Source organism: Populus nigra, chromosome 4 (genome assembly GCF_951802175.1).
Source record: "Populus nigra chromosome 4, ddPopNigr1.1, whole genome shotgun sequence".
NCBI classification, from domain to species: Eukaryota; Viridiplantae; Streptophyta; class Magnoliopsida; order Malpighiales; family Salicaceae; genus Populus; species Populus nigra.
In genome coordinates, this window is record NC_084855.1 from 16710829 (window position 1) to 16728787 (window position 17959).

General features: G+C 32.7%; 2 protein-coding genes across 2 annotated transcripts; one reads left to right on the forward strand and one right to left on the reverse strand.

The window, feature by feature from the left end:
- Positions 1–833: 833 nt before the first annotated feature.
- LOC133692294 (blue-light photoreceptor PHR2-like) lies at positions 834–3409 on the forward strand. Its single transcript, XM_062113132.1, has 4 exons — positions 834–1898; positions 2468–2688; positions 2789–2893; positions 3163–3409. The coding sequence occupies exons 1-4, from the start codon at positions 930–932 to the stop codon at positions 3242–3244; spliced, it is 1377 nt and encodes a 458-aa protein (XP_061969116.1). The 5' UTR covers positions 834–929; the 3' UTR covers positions 3245–3409.
- Positions 3410–10062: 6653 nt separating this feature from the next.
- On the reverse strand, positions 10063–11471 carry LOC133691136 (large ribosomal subunit protein eL22z-like). The gene is made up of 2 exons (XM_062111483.1): positions 11090–11471; positions 10063–10577 (listed from the first exon to the last, which is right to left on the reverse strand). The coding sequence occupies exons 1-2, from the start codon at positions 11320–11322 to the stop codon at positions 10433–10435; spliced, it is 378 nt and encodes a 125-aa protein (XP_061967467.1). The 5' UTR covers positions 11323–11471; the 3' UTR covers positions 10063–10432.
- Positions 11472–17959: the final 6488 nt, after the last annotated feature.

The window sequence follows — 17959 nt, forward strand, 5'->3', positions numbered from 1 at the left end:
TTATTTTATATACTTATAAGTAAGAAACACTTTAAAACACAACATCTACCTCACTCTAAAATAGACATTTAAAATACAATAATTATTAAGTATTACTCTAAAAGGTGTAGGTTTTTCATTGTACAAGGCTTCACTGTTCATCTTCTCACACATTACTATGGATGAGCTGTGCAAAATTTTATATTTTTTCAATTTAATCCTTAAGTTTTTTTGGTGATTTAGTCCTAATTGAAGACTAATTAATTTTGACTTCTTATAAAAAGATGAAACTAAAAGAAAAGAGACTGAAATGAAAAGGCGTTAAACATGGATGACATGCCATAAATTTCACAAAAGATACATTGGGTTATTGAACTTTAAAAATTACACAAATTATACAATTTCAGTACCTCAATATTTTTTCAATTTATTTTTTATATAAAAGTTTATTTTTGTTATTTTTAGGTAAATGGCTCGTATTTCAAGATTAAATATATTGATATATATATCTATCTTAATTTTTCAAGTTTTATTTTTATGTATTGGTAATGATTTTTTATTTATTTATCTACATACATAATTCTTGATTTATTTAATTACATATATATTTAAAAAAATTATTTAAAATTAAAATTTTTAAACTATAAAAATACATTAAAAAGATCCCTATATATAATTTTTTAATAAAAATAAAAATATCTGAGCCGCAAGTAAAGCCCATCACAGCAACAGCAAACCAGCCAAGAGTATAATTACCAAAACACCCTTCGAGATCAGAAGTCCAGCTGGGAATCAAAAGAACGGTGAAAATGTTAGGTGAGGAGTGAGGACAGAGGCGGAGAGGGCTCCTAAAAACAACCATACAATCAAAATAACCATTATGTAAGGTGACAAGAACACAAAGACAAACCAGACCCAACAGCTTATCTTCTTTCTTTCTCCAAACCAAAATGGATCCCCATCTTCAAAACCTGGAAACCACCACCCCAGAATCCACTTCAGAAGACCAAAACCACCAGCAGCAACTTGCCATTGTCTCTTCGTCCCCATTTGCCACTGCTTCTCTTTCTCTTTCTCTTCCCACAATCTTACCCACCCATTTTTTCACTCAACCCAAAATCTCTACTCTTTTCTCCTCTCCTCCAACCAAGGCTAAGATACCTACTCAAGCCACCTCTCTAACTCACCTCTCTCTCACTTCTTCCACTTCTTCTCCCAAACTCTCCTTCAAGTCTACCATCTCTGCCAACCCTCTCCATACCCCTCTCACTCTTGGCCCGCGCCGCCCCTCCGACCCCTCCAATGCCGCCGGAACTCGTCGAGCTTGCATCGTTTGGTTTCGCAATGACTTGCGTGTCCATGACAATGAGTGCCTCAACTCTGCCAACAATGACTCCATGTCTGTTTTGCCTGTTTATTGTTTTGACCCGAGAGACTATGGGAAATCCTCCTCTGGATTTGACAAGACTGGGCCTTATCGTGCCAATTTCTTGATTGAATCGGTCTCTGACCTCCGCAAGAACTTGCAGGCTAGAGGGTCTGATCTTGTGGTGAGAGTTGGGAGACCAGAGACTGTATTGGTTGAATTGGCTAAGGCTATTGGAGCTGATGCTGTGTATGCACATAGAGAGGTGTCTCATGATGAGGTTAAGGCGGAGGAGAAGATCGAAGAGCTCATGAAAGATGAGGGAGTTGAGGTTAAGTACTTTTGGGGAAGTACCTTGTATCATTTGGATGATTTGCCTTTCAAGTTGGAAGATATGCCATCGAATTATGGTGGGTTCAAGGAGAAAGTGCAGGGTTTGGAGATTAGGAAGACCATTGAGACTTTGGATCAATTAAAGGGTTTGCCTTCAAGAGGAGATGTGGAGCCTGGGGATATCCCAAATTTATTGGATTTGGGTCTCAACCCAGCTCAGGTTCAGTTAAAACTGTCCTTTTGCTATGCTTTTGTGTGCTTTGATTATGTTATAGATGTTGTTATTGTTCACTGTTTTTTTTATGATCATTCAAATTTCTGTTTTGAAAACTCTAGTTATGATGACGGTTTATTGGTAGGAAGAATGTGAATAGAAATCAGACTTTGACTAGATGGCTAGGATTTAACTTGAAATGAAAAGGTTTTATGTTTTAACAATATGATGTTCAATTATGACTCATGTGAGTGATTGATGGAAACAGCGTTTATTTAGTAGATCAATTTGGCCTTTTAATGCTATAATCATGTAATCTGAATTGTTGACATCAGGGTACTTGTTGCATCGTTAGCCTGAATACTTGCCAATCCCAGGTTTTCATTTTTAAAAATGGTTAGACTGTTTGAAAGTGGTTGTCTGTTTGCATTGCTACCTTGTTTGATTACCATTCCTCATGTAAACTGCTCGTCTTGCATATTCCAGGAACCATCTATCCAAAACATAATGCTTTGTGATCTTATTATCATTACTTTTGGTTGCACTCATGATGCTGTCCTTCAATAAAAATGCAGGATGGAAAGGCAGCTGCAAATGCTTCTATGGTGGGAGGCGAGACTGAAGCACTACAGAGGCTCAACAAATTTGCAGCTGAGTGTCAAGCACAACCTCCCAAGGGTGGCAGCCATGAAAGCATATACGGTGCAAACTTCTCCTGCAAAATTTCTCCATGGCTCACAATGGGATGCGTCTCTGCCCGTTCCATGTTTGATGAGCTTAAAAAGACTGCTACAAGGTGTGCCCTAAAATTCTTTCTTAATTTTCTCTCCTCTTGAATGTTTTTTCAATATCATTTAGAAAGCATGCACTCATGAATGATATTATTTTATTGATAGAACAATTTCTGCTGCCTCAAATCACAATAGTGGTGGTGGTAGCAGTTCACCTGCAGCTGGAATGAACTGGTTGATGTTTGAGTTGATGTGGCGGGATTTCTTCAGGTAACTTGAAAAAACATACAAGTTGTATGCCTACATATGTTATTCCATATTTTGTTGATATCAATACTTTTTTTTTTGGCATTTTATTGGTGTGAACATAGCATAAAAATGAGATAAATTATAGGGAAAGCAGGTTTTGCTTCAATTTCTGCGAGGTTGTCTTATTTTTGTTTCTCTTATGGTAGATGTGCAGAGGGCTACATCAGAGTAACCATTTTAATCTCTTAAAAACTGCTATGATAACATCTTATATTATTGTTATTTTGCAGATTCATTACCAAGAAGTACAGTGCTCCAAGGAAACAGCTGGAAGCAACTCCAGCCACAGCTTGTACGGGTGCATTTGCTTAGGCAAGGCATTGTTTTGGTGGTGAAGAGGAAATTTTCCCTGAAATGGGGTTTTATTCCTACCACTGATGAATTTTCCAAAATGGAGCTGCTAGGTGTTGTAGTAGGATATTGTTTGAAGATAGTTCAACTGTGGTTCTTGCTGCAATAAATTGGTTGATACTTGAATTGGGACTTCTGAATCGAGGAATCCCCACTTGTAGAAGTATCTTTTAACTTTCACGGCCATGCCGTTGAGCTCTTGTGATGAACAATGCATGCATTGATTTTATGTTCTTCCCATCCTACCTGGGTTAACTCAAATTTTGTGCTGTTCCTGTTCTCTGCTTGAGCTGGCCTCCATCTCTGTTGTCAAGTGATCCGTTTTTTCTTTATAGCAAGATTAACGGTGCTCTAGGCTTTCCAGGGGGGGGGGGGGGGGGAATCAAACTTCGCCATTGTTAAAAGGAAAACATGATTGGTCCAATTGAGCAGCCTGTTAAATTCTTTCACACATAACAAGTTACAATACATGCGCATTGTTCTCGGGGTTAAATCATGCTCTCGGGGTCCTGTGTTGTGTGCAAAATAAGCACAGCAGAGCAGGCCAATGTCCTTGATACGAATCTGTATTACTGTATTGTAGCAGGATGATACAAAGGGAATCCTAGAAAACCTTATTTGGAGAGAGTTCAATGGATACAAGATACCTTTTCAATTATTGGGAAGCAACCTAAAAAGAATGAAAAAAAACATAAAATAGTTAAAAGCTTCCTATCAAATAATGCCAGAGCTTTGAGGGAGGAGAGCACAACAAAAATAATCCAAAGTAACATGAAACACACACATGTTAATTCTATCCAGATTCGTGATTTTTCTAGTTATCAAAACAATAAAAAAATATAAAAAAATTATTTTGTAAAAAACGTTTTTGCATTGTAAAAACAAACAATGCATAAAATCATGCAAAAAAAAAAAAAACACAACAAACTAATAAAATTAAAAAAATCAAACCATAAAAAAAATTGAATAAACCATTTAGAAAAAAAAAACAATTCGATTTGGTTCAGTTTTGATTCTAAAAAACTGAAATTGAGTGAACCGGTCTGAATCAAACCTGTTCAAACCAAATTGAACCTAGTATAAATATTAAAATTTCATTTGATCTAACCCTAATGCATATTATTAGACTCAGCCCCTCAAACTCTCTTTGTCTCTACTCTCACACCTTCTCAATCTCTTTATATTTTTTCTCTCAATCTTTACATGTTTTTTCACATCAATTGAGAAATCAATGCCAAAAGTAGTAATTATAAAGCGTTTGCTAGTTGATCACTCGATTATTATCAGACCTAGTATTATTAGACCCAACCGCCCCAAGCTCTTTGCCTTTTTCAATCTCTCCGTCTCAATCTCTCTATCTCCTAGTCTTATTAAGAAGATCATTGATATCGTGATTGATTAAGGGTTTATCATAAAAGTTTTAAAGCAAACTAAATTTTCATATTCACCATTAAGAAATCACAGAAGAATTAATGGAAGAATAGAGGCATGAAGAATAAAAAAGAGAAGGTTAAATAAGGTGAGAGAGAGAGAGAGAGAGGAATCTTCGAATTCCTTCCTTGGAGTACTACTTAATTCATCAAATTTTTTTATGATGTCTGTTACAATAGAAAAAAATATTATAAGCAGAGATAATCAATCTAGAATTCATCACCTCGGCCATTTATTCTAAGCCATACGTGGCAACTATGAAAGTTAATTAAAATATATAGCATCACTTAAACATGTCTTTGTTTTATTTATACACATAATTTTAACATAAAGACTACTTCAATAGTCAGTTCTGCCTTTATTAGCCAATCCTTCCTGTATCCTTCTTTTATCAATTCCCCACTTGCAATAGTTGCCCCTCCTTAAGGCTAATATATGAATTCTCAGGTAGCTTTTATAAGAGTCATACCCTTCCAATGGACAAGTCATCTTTTTCTCCAATAAATATTTGAAACTAATGTGATCAATGTGGATTTTGAAATATTTACCCCATAAATAATGCCTCTATTAGCATGGAAAATAGCTAGCATCTCTATTTTATAGGTGGAGAGTGTCAGTGGAGAGTGTCAGTTGTTTTGCCCCATATGACTTGTTGATGAATGGAATGGGGTGTCCTTTCTACATTCGGATTGCCTTCATTCCATCACTACTAGTATATATTTCCACAATAAACTACTTAACCAAATTTGCAATGCCAACACTAGTGGATTAGTCATAACTTATATCTTTGAGGTGATTGAAGGTTGTAGTTGCATTTTCCATCCACTTGTAGGAATTGTTTTTTAGCAAATTAGTTAAGGGTTTACAGATAGTGCTATTACCTCTTGCAAATATCCTATAAAACCAGTGAGACCTAAGGATCCCCTCAACTGTTTAGTGTTGCTTAGTATGTCCCATTCCAAAATTGCTTTGATCTTCTAAGAATTAGTTGACATCCCTGCTTCAGAAATAACATGACAAAGGTATTCTACTTAATTACTACAAAAAACACATTTGTTGGCCTTAGTATATAGCTTGTTAGCCTTCAACAACTCAAATACAATCTTTAGGTGTTCCAAGTGTTCTGTCATAGTGTTGTTGTAGATAAGAATGTCATTAAAGAATACAAGAATAATTATTCTCAAATAAACCCTAAATAGCTCATTCATTAGACTTTGAAATGTTATTGTGGTATTAGTTAAGCCAAAGGGCATGATTATGAATTCATAATGCTCATTATGAGTCTTCAATGTTGTCATATGAACATCCTTATGGGACATTCTTATTTGGTGATTACTAGATTTGAGGTCAGTTTTAGAAAAAAAATAGTTGCATCAACTAACTCCTCTAAAAGGTCATCTATTAAAGGGATAAGGAATTTATCCTTCCTTGTGAGTTTGTTCACTACCTTATAGTTAATGCATAGTCTCCATGACCCTTTTTTTTCTTTATTAGGACCATTAGAGAAGCAAAAAGGCTATAATTGTGCTGGATGATTCCAGAATCCAACATTTATTTGACCATCCTCTTAACAACATCTTTTTGTATACTTAAGTGTCTATAAAGCCTAAGGTTGACTAGATTAGACCCTTTATTCAATGGTATATTATGGTCATGACTTTTTAGTGGTGGTAAACCCCTAGGTTCTTTAAACAATTCTTGGTAACCTACTTTTAAAGCTTTAAAATCAGCATTTTTATTAGCACAAGGTTGTAACATAGTAGACATCAATTGCACTTTTTGGCACTGGTCCTCAATGAATCTTAACATGTATAGATTAATTTCAAAAACTAATCTAGTGTTTTTCAATAAGCCATTTAGTTCCTTAAATCTAACAGCTTCCACTAATACTGAACCATCTCTCCAGAGAATCACTTATTGACCTTTCCACATAAATGCTATCCATATCTCTTCATAGTTCCTAAGACCATATCATAATCTTTTAATTTCAGAATAAAAACATCAGCTAAAAATTCTACTCCTTTGCATTAACCATTGGAAGTTTTTGCAAATTGAAATGCAGATCATTGCTATACCATTTGCTACTTGAACAGTTAGGGGTTTGATATTGGTGAGCTTATAATGCAACCTATCAGCTACTTGGGTGCTGATGAAATTGTTTTTGCTTTCAGAATCTATAAGGATAAACAATGGTTGTTTGTCAACCCTCCTAGTGACTCTAATAATGTTTAGGCCAGTAACTCCTAGAGCATTAAAAGATGTATGTGGATTGTGAGTGTTTGCCTCAAATTCATCATTTTCTTCCTTATTACCCTCTTCTTCTAATTTAATAACTTATAATGAATAAAGCTTGTTTTTCTTACACTTGTGCCCAAGCACAAATTTATCATCATACCAAAAATGAAGGCCTTTGGCTCTCATTTCATCCAGGTCCTTATGCATTATAAGTTTAATGGTTCTTATGGTATTGATGGGTTATGGATTGGGGTTAGCAAAATGCCTGTATGGATTGGTTTAGAGATGTCGTTGTGATGTGCATGTAAGTTTTTATTGTAGCTAGGTGGTGGGTAGTTCTTGTTCTAGTATGTGTATATGGCTAAATGGTAAGTTTGTTTGTTAGGAATAGAGATGAAATATTTATAGGTAAGGGTGTTATCATGTAACATGGTTAATGTGCAAGCTTGTTTTAAAGATTTTAGTTCAAACATCTTAACTAAGTTTTTAACCTCTACTTTCATCCTCCCAATGAAAAACCTCAAGGTATTTTTCTCAAAAACTTCAACCATATTCCAAAGAATATCAAAATCCTTGATGTAAGTTTTAAAGTTACTTTTTCTGTTTCAAATCAAATCCTTTAAAGGATTATTTCCTTCCCCCCTAAATCTACAACATAAAGACTCCATATACTCCTGTCAAGACACTTTTTTGTCCTTCCAAACTTCTCATAAAATTTTGATACCAATACAAGACCATTTCACTTTATGAGGCCAACTTAAGTTTTTTATGCTCAATATCAAAATACTGATTACTTTTATAAATCCACTTATGAATATTTATCCCTTCAAAAATAGGAAACTCATGTTTTGGTTTACATGGTTTATAAAAGAAGGTGTGCCTTTATTTGACAAGTTGAACTTGGCAAAAGAATCCTCTGCAATTGGGTATTGTGGTGCATTGATGTACTAGACTTACTAGTTGAGAGTTGAGGCTTCTACAATGATGTTTCCATACTATAAACAAGAGCATTTATAACTTCTTTAAGCTCTGTGAATCTTACATTGGTATCAACTTGTATATCATTAAGCTGCTATTAGAGTTGGTCATATTTTTATGTATGCTCCTGGTTGACAGTTTCGTCCACCTTCCTAGCATCTCAAAATCTCATCTCAAATGACATAGTGAGAATCCAATTATGCTTGCTCTAATACCACTTCGAGCAAACTAAATTCTCATATTCACAATAAAGAAATCATAGAAGAATTAATGGAAGAAAAAAAGGCATAAAGGATAAAGAAGAGAAGGTGAGAGAGAAAGAGAGGAATCTTTAAATTCCTTGGAGTAATACTTAATTATTAACTTTTTCTTATTAAGTCTGTTACAACAGAAAGAAATTATAAGCAGAGAAAATCAATCTTGAAATCAGCACCTCAACTATTCTTTCCTAAGCCACACGTGAAAACTATGAAAGTTAATTAAAACACACAACATCACTTAAATGACATGTCTTTTTTTTATATATACACATCATTTGAACATAATGACTACCTCAATGATCAATTCTTCCTTTATCGGCCAATCCTTTATGTAACCTTCTTCTCCTAATTCCCTAATTGCAACAAGTTTATTTATTCTTCAAGCTGGTGATACAAAATTCTTATTTAGGGGATAAGTCTGCTATGTGTTTTGTTTTATTATGAATCTAGTTGTTCCTTTTACAATGTTATGTTTCATTTTCTTCATGTAGATACAACTTTTTTGTCATTTATTAGAAAATGCTTGCATGCATTTTTCTCTAATGTCCTATTATAGGAATTTCAATTGGCATTATTCAAGACAGAAATAATATTTTTCTTTTGTCATTACCAAAACATACTTTCAATTGCAAAAGTACTACTCAAAACTTTAGAGGACTCTTCAGGTGAAACCTGTAATCTATCAGTGTGCCACAAGGTTTTCTATGTAAAGCTTGTATTTTTTAAGCTTGTATTGTACTGTAGTTCTGGTTTATGTCTTACTGTCTTTATTGAAGCTTGTATTTTTCTCTATGAACCATGAGATTTTACACATTTCTAATGAGTAAATTTGGTCAAGTTTGGTGTTGTAGTGAGTGAAATGGTGTGTTTCTAGGTTTTGAATGTTTGGTGTTGTAGATCTTCTATTTTTCTTGTATTGTGTTTATGTTTCTTTCATTAAAAATGCATGTTGTTTAGTTCATGTGATTCTTCAGCCTTGTCAAATTGACTTTAATAATTGTATTGTTATGTTAGTAGCTTTAATTAGGTGCATGTAAATCCATGGATCCATTCTCATGACATCAACTTATGATTTGTGAATTATTACCCTTCCTTTTAGAACAAACTAGGACACTTGGTAGAAATTAAATGGTATAGTGCATGCGTCAGATATCTATAATTTAGGTTTCAGGATTATTTTGGTAGCTATTAAAAATTATAGAAAGAAAACTATGATAATCATTGAAGGTGAGAATCTTTAACCCATTTGAATGGTTACAAATGCAAAATTTCAAAAATTATTTCTCATCAAGGCAATTGGAGGATAGGATGGAGATTCTTGTTTCTTTTCAGTGCAATGTAGCTTGCTTTTTTAATAGCACTTTGCTAGTTTGTATTTGAAAGGTTTAGAGAGCTTCTTTATATTGATTTTTTGTTATTGTTTTGTTTATTTTCTTTCAAAGAATGGCATATTCTAAAATATTTATTTTAATCGTACTTTTTTTTAGTATTATGTTGTTTTTTTATCTGTGCAAAGAAAAAGATGGTGGTGAGTGAAAACGTTTTTGAAAATAATAGTAAGCTAGAATCAATTAAATAAACTTTAGAGGGTTTTAGAAGCACACTGAAGGGAAATGAGTTGAGATGGAAATGTAGAATATGTAGGATGACATATGATGAAAAATAATGATTTTCAACTCAAAGTAGTACAATTACAAAATGGTATTTTGTAGCAACCGTTCAAGCACTTGTTTGTTATTAAAATTGGTTGTATTATAGATCAATTCTATTCGATATTAGAGTCTTGATTGATGATATTGAAACTTACGAAAACCTTGAGTAAGGTAATTTATCTTATAAATTTACATAATAAAGATAAGGGTACAAGACCAGGCATTAAAACATCAGAAAAGCTGCAATCCTTCTCATTTGGAAACAAGAAACTCATAACAAACACCAATGCAGTAGAGTAGAGGTAACCACCATGAGTATGCATTGATTCAAAACAAGGGTGGCAAAAACTATAATGATGCGAAAGAGAAGGCATATATAAAAACCTAGCCATGCCAATCTCTATAGACAAACTCTAGCAAGAAATTCGGATGGTATTAATAACATCTAATACATGAAAATAGAAAATAGAAAATAGAAATCCACTTATCAGTAGCCAAAATTTCAAAGAACAAGCCTATAGATCCAACAGATGATATAGATAAAGGACGCCCTAAAATAAGTAAACAATCTGACAAAATAGTGTACCGAGTCTTCAGTCTTCCTCCTCTCCCTCATTCTCAGCAATGTTAAAGTAACGCAATTCATAAACATTCCTGTCCTTGTTTGAAGAAATAACTCGAAGCCAATCCCTCACATTGTGTTTCTTCAAGTACTTTTTGGTCAAGTACTTAAGATACCTGGAAAAAAAACACAAATAATATGAAATAATATTTAGGTTATATATCCAGTATAAGGTGGACACGATTCAGAGATCTTAAAATGAATACCAATCACCATATTTTATCAATGCAAAGATAAAGAACCTGCTTCCCACTAGTTGCTCCTCAGTCATTTGCATAAAAGGGAAAAACAACTTTGTTTCAGATATCATTGTTTCCCAATCTGCAAAATTACTACGATAACAATGCCTTGTTCCCCATTTTCAAATATGCGGAACAAGTCCAGAAATCACATTGATTTTCATCATGTTCACTATCTGCAACTGCATTGAAGGCTAAGAACATGCTTAGCTGATTTTAATTTTTCTAAGGAAATGCCGAGGCAATTATTTATTGTTATTCCAGAAAAAACACAAAATCTAATATTTAGCATAATATCAAGGAGGGTTTCATTCAAAGAGCAAAATCCACGCACAGATGACAGGACAGATCCACGCAATGGTCAGAAAGAAAGTCCGATGAGAAAGTACCGCTTAGAGAAGTTGCTGTCGGAAGTAACGGTGATCTTGCTCTTCTCACGAGTGACGGTAACAGTGTCACCAAGAGCACCGGCCTTCCCGCCAACCTTGATCCTCTCCTGGAGGAACTTCTCGAGAGAGGCGATATCCATGATCTTGTCCTCCACTGGCTTGGCGCAATCAATGACGAAGGACGCTCCCTTCTTCTTCCCCTTGGCTCCACCTGCTGCTGCTGCCTTGCTCATTTTTGCAATTTTACTCCCTCAAAGACGTTCTAGATTTACACAAAAACGGAACCGTCTCTCTCTCCCAGCAGATAAAAGATCGCCGCGCGGGTGAGAGACTATTGGGATGAGATGAAAAAGGGCCTTAGGGTTTTTCTATTCTTTAGGAGGACTCCTTCTCCCGACGTCGTTTAAGTGCCCTTCTAGTGATTTTACGCACACTAGTGTTTTGCTAAAGTTATGACGCCATCCTCGAAGATACAGGTCATAGTTGCAAACTACGTCGTTTTTATCTTAATTTAGCTTCAGCTCTGCCCTCATGTTTTGGTAAGGGGACGGGGGGAAAGGGGGAGATGAGAATTGGGAAAAGAGAGGGCGATGGAAGAGAAGCTCATGGGCATAGTGCTGTGCTCTTCCCTCGCCGTAGATTCCATCATTGGTGTCGGAATGGTAACCGCAACTCTCTAGAAAGCTCCATTGACAAACAAAAACTTTGATTGGTTACTCAAAACTGAACAAACTTTTGTGATTTCTGTTAAGGCAATTGTGATACGGGGGTCATGGCATAGATCGAGAGGAATGATTGTTGAAGCTAATATTAACAATGAGACTGATCACCTTTCTTATAAAGTTTTAGAAACAAGCATGTTCGTTATTACTTACAAAGAAAGTATTAAAATTTTTAATTAGTGGTGTTTTGAGACGAGATATGTGTATATTGAAAAAAACATTCTTAACTTATAAAGTAGTTAGTGAATATTTATACATGGATGAATTTTTGAATAAAAAATATTATATTTTAAAAACCTTTTGATCCTCGATAATGTGTGTCATGTTATTGATATTAAAATAAACTTAATATCTAATTTATTATTAAGAAAAATTAATTTTAAATTAATTCTTGAGAGTGATAAATTTGAACCCTTTAAAAATAAAATGTTCATAGAAAAAGGATGTCTTAGTGATGATCTCTTTAAAATAAATATAATGACTTTTGAAACCAAGAATGACAAAATTAATATTAATGTCACTTTTTCTTATCTGATTAAGTCTAGTGATATGTGGCATGATAGGTTAAGCCATGTAAGGTATAACTCTATTGAAAGGTTAAAAAATCTTGATTTATTATCAATAATGATTTTTCTTAAAAATCATAAGTGTGAGATTTGTGTACAATCAAAAATCACAAAAACTTGTTTTCATTTAATTGCAAGAAGTAGTGAACTTTTAGATTTAATTCACTCGGATATTGGTGATTTAAAGTTATGCAAACTAGAGGTGGAAAAAATATTATATTATTTTTATATATGATTGCACAAAGTATTGTTATATTTATTTGTTTAGAAGTAAAGATATATATATCTCTTGAAATGTTTAAACATTACAAGAATGAAGTTGAAAATCAACTTGATAAGAAAATAAAAGTAATAAGAAATGATAGAGATGGAGAATGCAAAGCACCATTTAGTGAATTATGTTCCTGAAATAGTATTATTCAACAAATTATGCTTTTTATTCACCTCAACAAAATAGCATTGTGGGATGTAAGACCCGGACATTAAAAAAATGATGAATGTCATATTGATATGTTTGGGAGCATCTCATAACTTGTGGGGAAAGACAATTCTAACTGATAATTATATACTTAATAAAATACCTCACAAAAATTTAGAAAAGATATCATATGAATTATGGAAAGATAGAAGACCTTCCTACAAATACCTAAAATTAATGGGGTGTCTTGTAAAGGTAGCAGCAACACATGATCCTGAAAAAGTTAAGATAAGGCATAGAACTGTGAATTGTGTATTTATCGAATATACATATAATAGTAATAGATATCAGTTTCTTATACATAAGTAAAGTATTGAGGATATTCATTCAAATATTATTATGGAATCAAGGAATGCTATGTTCTTTAAAGATGTGTTTCCATGAAAGGAAGCATAAGAAAATCATTCACTTAAAAGAATGATTGAAGCTAGCTCAAGTAATCACCATCAATCAGAAGATGATGAAGTCAAACTTAAAAAGAGTAAAATGAACAAAATATTTGGTCCTGATTTTCTAATGTACTTATTAAAAAAATAAACCTAAAACTTACTCTTAAGCAATGTCTTGTCCAGAAGCTTCCTATTAAGACAATCAATAGTAAAATTGAATCCATTATTAATAATCATTCATAGGAACATATGGATCTTCCTCTTATTGACAAATATAAAGCTAGACTTGTTAAAGTTTTTAGACAACAAGAAGATGTAGACTATTTTGACACATATTCATACATGTTAAAAATAACTTCCATATAAACATCAATAGTCATAACATATATTAACAAGCTTTAAATACATAAAATGGATGTAAATATAGCTTTATTAAATGGTGACCTTGATAAGGAGGTTTATATGAAATAACTCGAGGGGTTTGTTATTAATGGACAAGAAAAAAAAAGTCTATTCATTATATGGTTTGAAACAAGCACCTAACAATGATATGAGAATTTTAACAAGATTATGTTGTCAAATAAGTTTAAAATTAGCAAAATTTAAAAATGTGTTTATGTGAAAAACATAGATAAAGATTATATCATTATATGTCTTTATATGAATGATATGCTTATTTTGGACAGTAATGATTATATGATCAAGTCTACTAAGAAAATATTAACTAACAAGTTTGATATAAAATTAAATGTCATACTATAAATATATAATTCTAAGACATCTGATGGATTAGTATTATCTCAATCTTGTTATGTTGAGAAAGTTCTCGATAAATTTTTTAAAAGTGACAATAGCGTTTGGAAACATGAATGGGTATAAGTAAGGTTGAAGCCTTTCACAAGGGTTCGATGGGCTGTAACCCATATAGGATAAAAAAAACTCAATAACTTATTTTCTTTTAATCTTTTAAAGTAAACCTAAATAACAATAATTAATTGGTAATCCACTTTTTCTATCTTTTACAGCAAACCTATCTAAATATAAATAATTAATTGGTTCACATGTCTTCCAAGTAACTTGGGGTTTTAGCTTTTTTCTTCTCGACAATATATAATTTTAGCTTGGATTTTGAAGAAGAATCTATATAGAGAGCCGCAAGAGTGTAAAATCATCAAGTAAGAATTTACAAGCCTTGACTTTTCATTGTAAATTCAATGTTTCACATTCATTGCAGTAGATTGTACCCTAGAAATCTAATAGTTTGAATACGTTTAGTTTTTTAATGCTCTAATAGGTATCAATTCAATTTTCTCAAATGTATTCCCATAAAACAAACCCTGATTTGGTTAGTAATATAGGTCATGTTAAAGCCAATATAGGTTATCTTAAATGCAATGGATCTTGTATCAACTACTAAAGCATTGTTTCGAATGTTGAGAGATGTCAAATTTGATCTTCTTCTTGCAAATGTGCAATCTGTTTGCACAAAATATGAGATTAATATACCACATATGAATGCTTCGTATAAAAAAGCTACAGGTCGTTCATATTAGCAATAAGGTTCAATGACAGTTTATCAGTATTATCATTATGATATATTTAACTCAACAATAGATTTTTAGTTGGAAGAATTAAATTCTAGATTCAATGATGGGACAGTAGAACTCCTCATACTTAGTTATGCTTTAGAACCTAAGGAAAACTTTAAATCATTTAAAGCTGATGCTATTTACAAACTTGTTGAGAAATTTTATCCTGAAGATTTCAATTAATAAGAGATGTATTATTTGAGATCTCAGCTAGAGCATTATCAGATTGATGGATTCATCGTGAAAGCTTTTAGAATATATCTACCATTTCTGAATTATATCGAGGATTAGCTAAAACAAATAAGTCACAGCATTATCATTTGATTGATAGGTTGATTCGTCTTGTTTTGACTTTGCTTGTTTCCACTACCACTACAGAGCGGATATTTTCGGCTATGAAACATGTTGAATGCTTCGCAATAAAATAGAAGAGGAGTTCTTGGCAGATTCTATAATGATTTACATTAAACGAGAGCTTGTTGAAGATATTGATTCGGATTCGATCACATATAAATTTTATTCTCCAAAACATCAAAGGATGCAACTTTGATAGTGTAATTTATTTTTATTTTTATTTTGAATTTTATGTACTTAAAATTTTATTTTATTTTATATTTTATGTTATATATTTGAATTGAACCTTTATTGTTAACTTGACAAATTTATATATAGTTAATGATTGATCTTAAGAAATAATTTATGTGCATTTATATCATAGCTCAGGACAGGAAAAATTCTTGGCTCCGCCCCTGGATATAAATGTCCATCTATCTAAAAATAAAGGCAACAAAGTAGACTAAATAGAATATTTTTACATAATTAAGAGCTTGATATATGTTATGAACTGTACAGGACCTGATATTATTTAATTGGTTAGCAAACTAAGTAGATTTACAAGTAATCCAAGTATAGATCATTGGAAAGCAATATGAATGGCACTCAAATATTTAAGGTACATTTTGGACTATAGGCTATAATATATTAGTTATCTGACGATACTTGAAAGGTATAATGATGTCAATTAGATATTTGATACTAAAGATTCAAAATCTACTAGTGGATATATCTTCACACTTGGTGAAGTAGTTGTGTCATGAAAATCCTCTACAAAAACATGTATCATAATATCCATGATAAAATCAAAGTTTATTACTCTTGATAGAGCTAAAGAGAAAGCTAAATGTTTTTGTAATTTCTTAGAGGATATTCCATGTTAGCCAAAATCAGTGCTAACAATTTGTGTCCATTATGACAATCTGTCAATAATTGAATGGACAAAAAGTAATATATCTAATGGTAAGTCTAGATATATACATCGTAAACATAATACCATTAAACACTTACTCTTCAATAGAATTATTTTTATTGACTATGTACAGTTAAAGGAAAATATTATGGATTCGCTAATCAGAGATTTATCGAGAGAGCTTAAGTATAATTCATCGAGGAGCATAGGCTTTAAAGATGAAAAAAAATATAATGATGGTAACCATAGCTAGTTGATTAGAGATCCTATAATCTTAAATAGATAACTAAGTCATATAACATTCCTAGTAGCATTAGGAAATTATTATTCCCTGTTTTTTCTATGATGAAAATAGGTGTTAACTGCAATATAATAAAGAGTGAGTTGTGCTCAAAATAATTTCATGTTTTGGTATAACAAGTGGAGTATAATATAATATTCTTAATGAAATATCATCTATATGAGTAAATGATGTAACCATATTATTCGATAGTTTCACCCACATCTACCTAATGTTTTGTCCATGTTTTATATATAAAATGCCTTGATATTCTTGGTTTTATGTTTTGAAGGTATTTCTGGATGAAAGATGCAAAAAAGGAGTAAATTGAAGGTAATTGGCAGATTTGACGTTTAGTCGATGTTTTGTGCAGAGCGTGAGTTCTAGAGATCGAAATGAAGTGATTCCAGTGGCACTAAAAAGCTAAAATCCATACCTTTCTGTAAATGTAATGCAAGAAAAATAAAAGGAGAAAGATCATGGAAATCACATCCTGCAAAGTCAAATCTGGCATTCTGCCAGTGTTGACCTTTGGCCATTCAAAATTTAATATCTGGAGCTACAGAAGTCCAATTAATGCAAACTCAATTTTCTTGGATTTCTAATGCAAAGACCTATCCACGCTCCAAATTTCAGCCAAAAAGGATGTCATATGAGGGAGATATGATTTTCCAAAGATGACAACTAAATTCTGCCAACAAACAGGTTTCGTGAAGAAACGAGTCCAAATTACATTCCAAAGCATCTAAACCGACATCCAAGTTTTCATATCAGCAATTTAGCTCCTCTAAGTCAGAGTTTGAAGATTTCATGCAAGACTATTTCTCCTTTTTAGGAAAAATAGTTATTGAAGTACTTAAATGTAAACTGTCAACTTAAGGAAGGACTATTTTGTAAAATAGAGACTAGGGTTTCTTAGCATATAAAAAGAAAGAGAGAAGGGGCAGCAACCAGCAAAAAAGAGGGAGAGCAGAAGGAGGCAGCAGCCAAATGAGAATAAACACAAATTATCTCCTCTACAAACCCAAAAAAATCATGTTCTTTTCATTCTTTAGAAGTAGTTGTTCAATAGTTATGCAAGGCTAAGCTTTTTTCTTGGTTGCAAGGACACAACAAACCTTCGAATTTCAAGAACCGTGAGATTTATTCTTCCTTCTATTTTCAGTTTATGTTATGAATGAGTATGATTGTTTTCCTATGCATATTTCCTATGATTGTTGTTGATGATTGCTAGAGCGGACTCTAAGTTATTGTTGTGAACAATCTATTGCTAAGTTTAATATCAAAACCAGAGTTGTGATATATGAACTTGTGAAGCAACTAAGCTTGATAATTATGGCGGAACTACGTTATTGAACTTAGAGAGAACATTAGAACAAAGTGACACAAGCTGCGGACAGCTTGTATGTTAATCTTGATGAAATTATCTAGTTCTTAAAGCTACCATTAAATTGAATCATTAGTGCAGACACTTTGATTGTTTATTGATTAGGATTAGTTATACGGCGGATCCGTTAATTAATCAACGTTAAGAAAAGATAAAATTTCAGAACATAAACTGCAATTTTCGTTTCAAGGATCGGTTCTAATTTCCATTGGT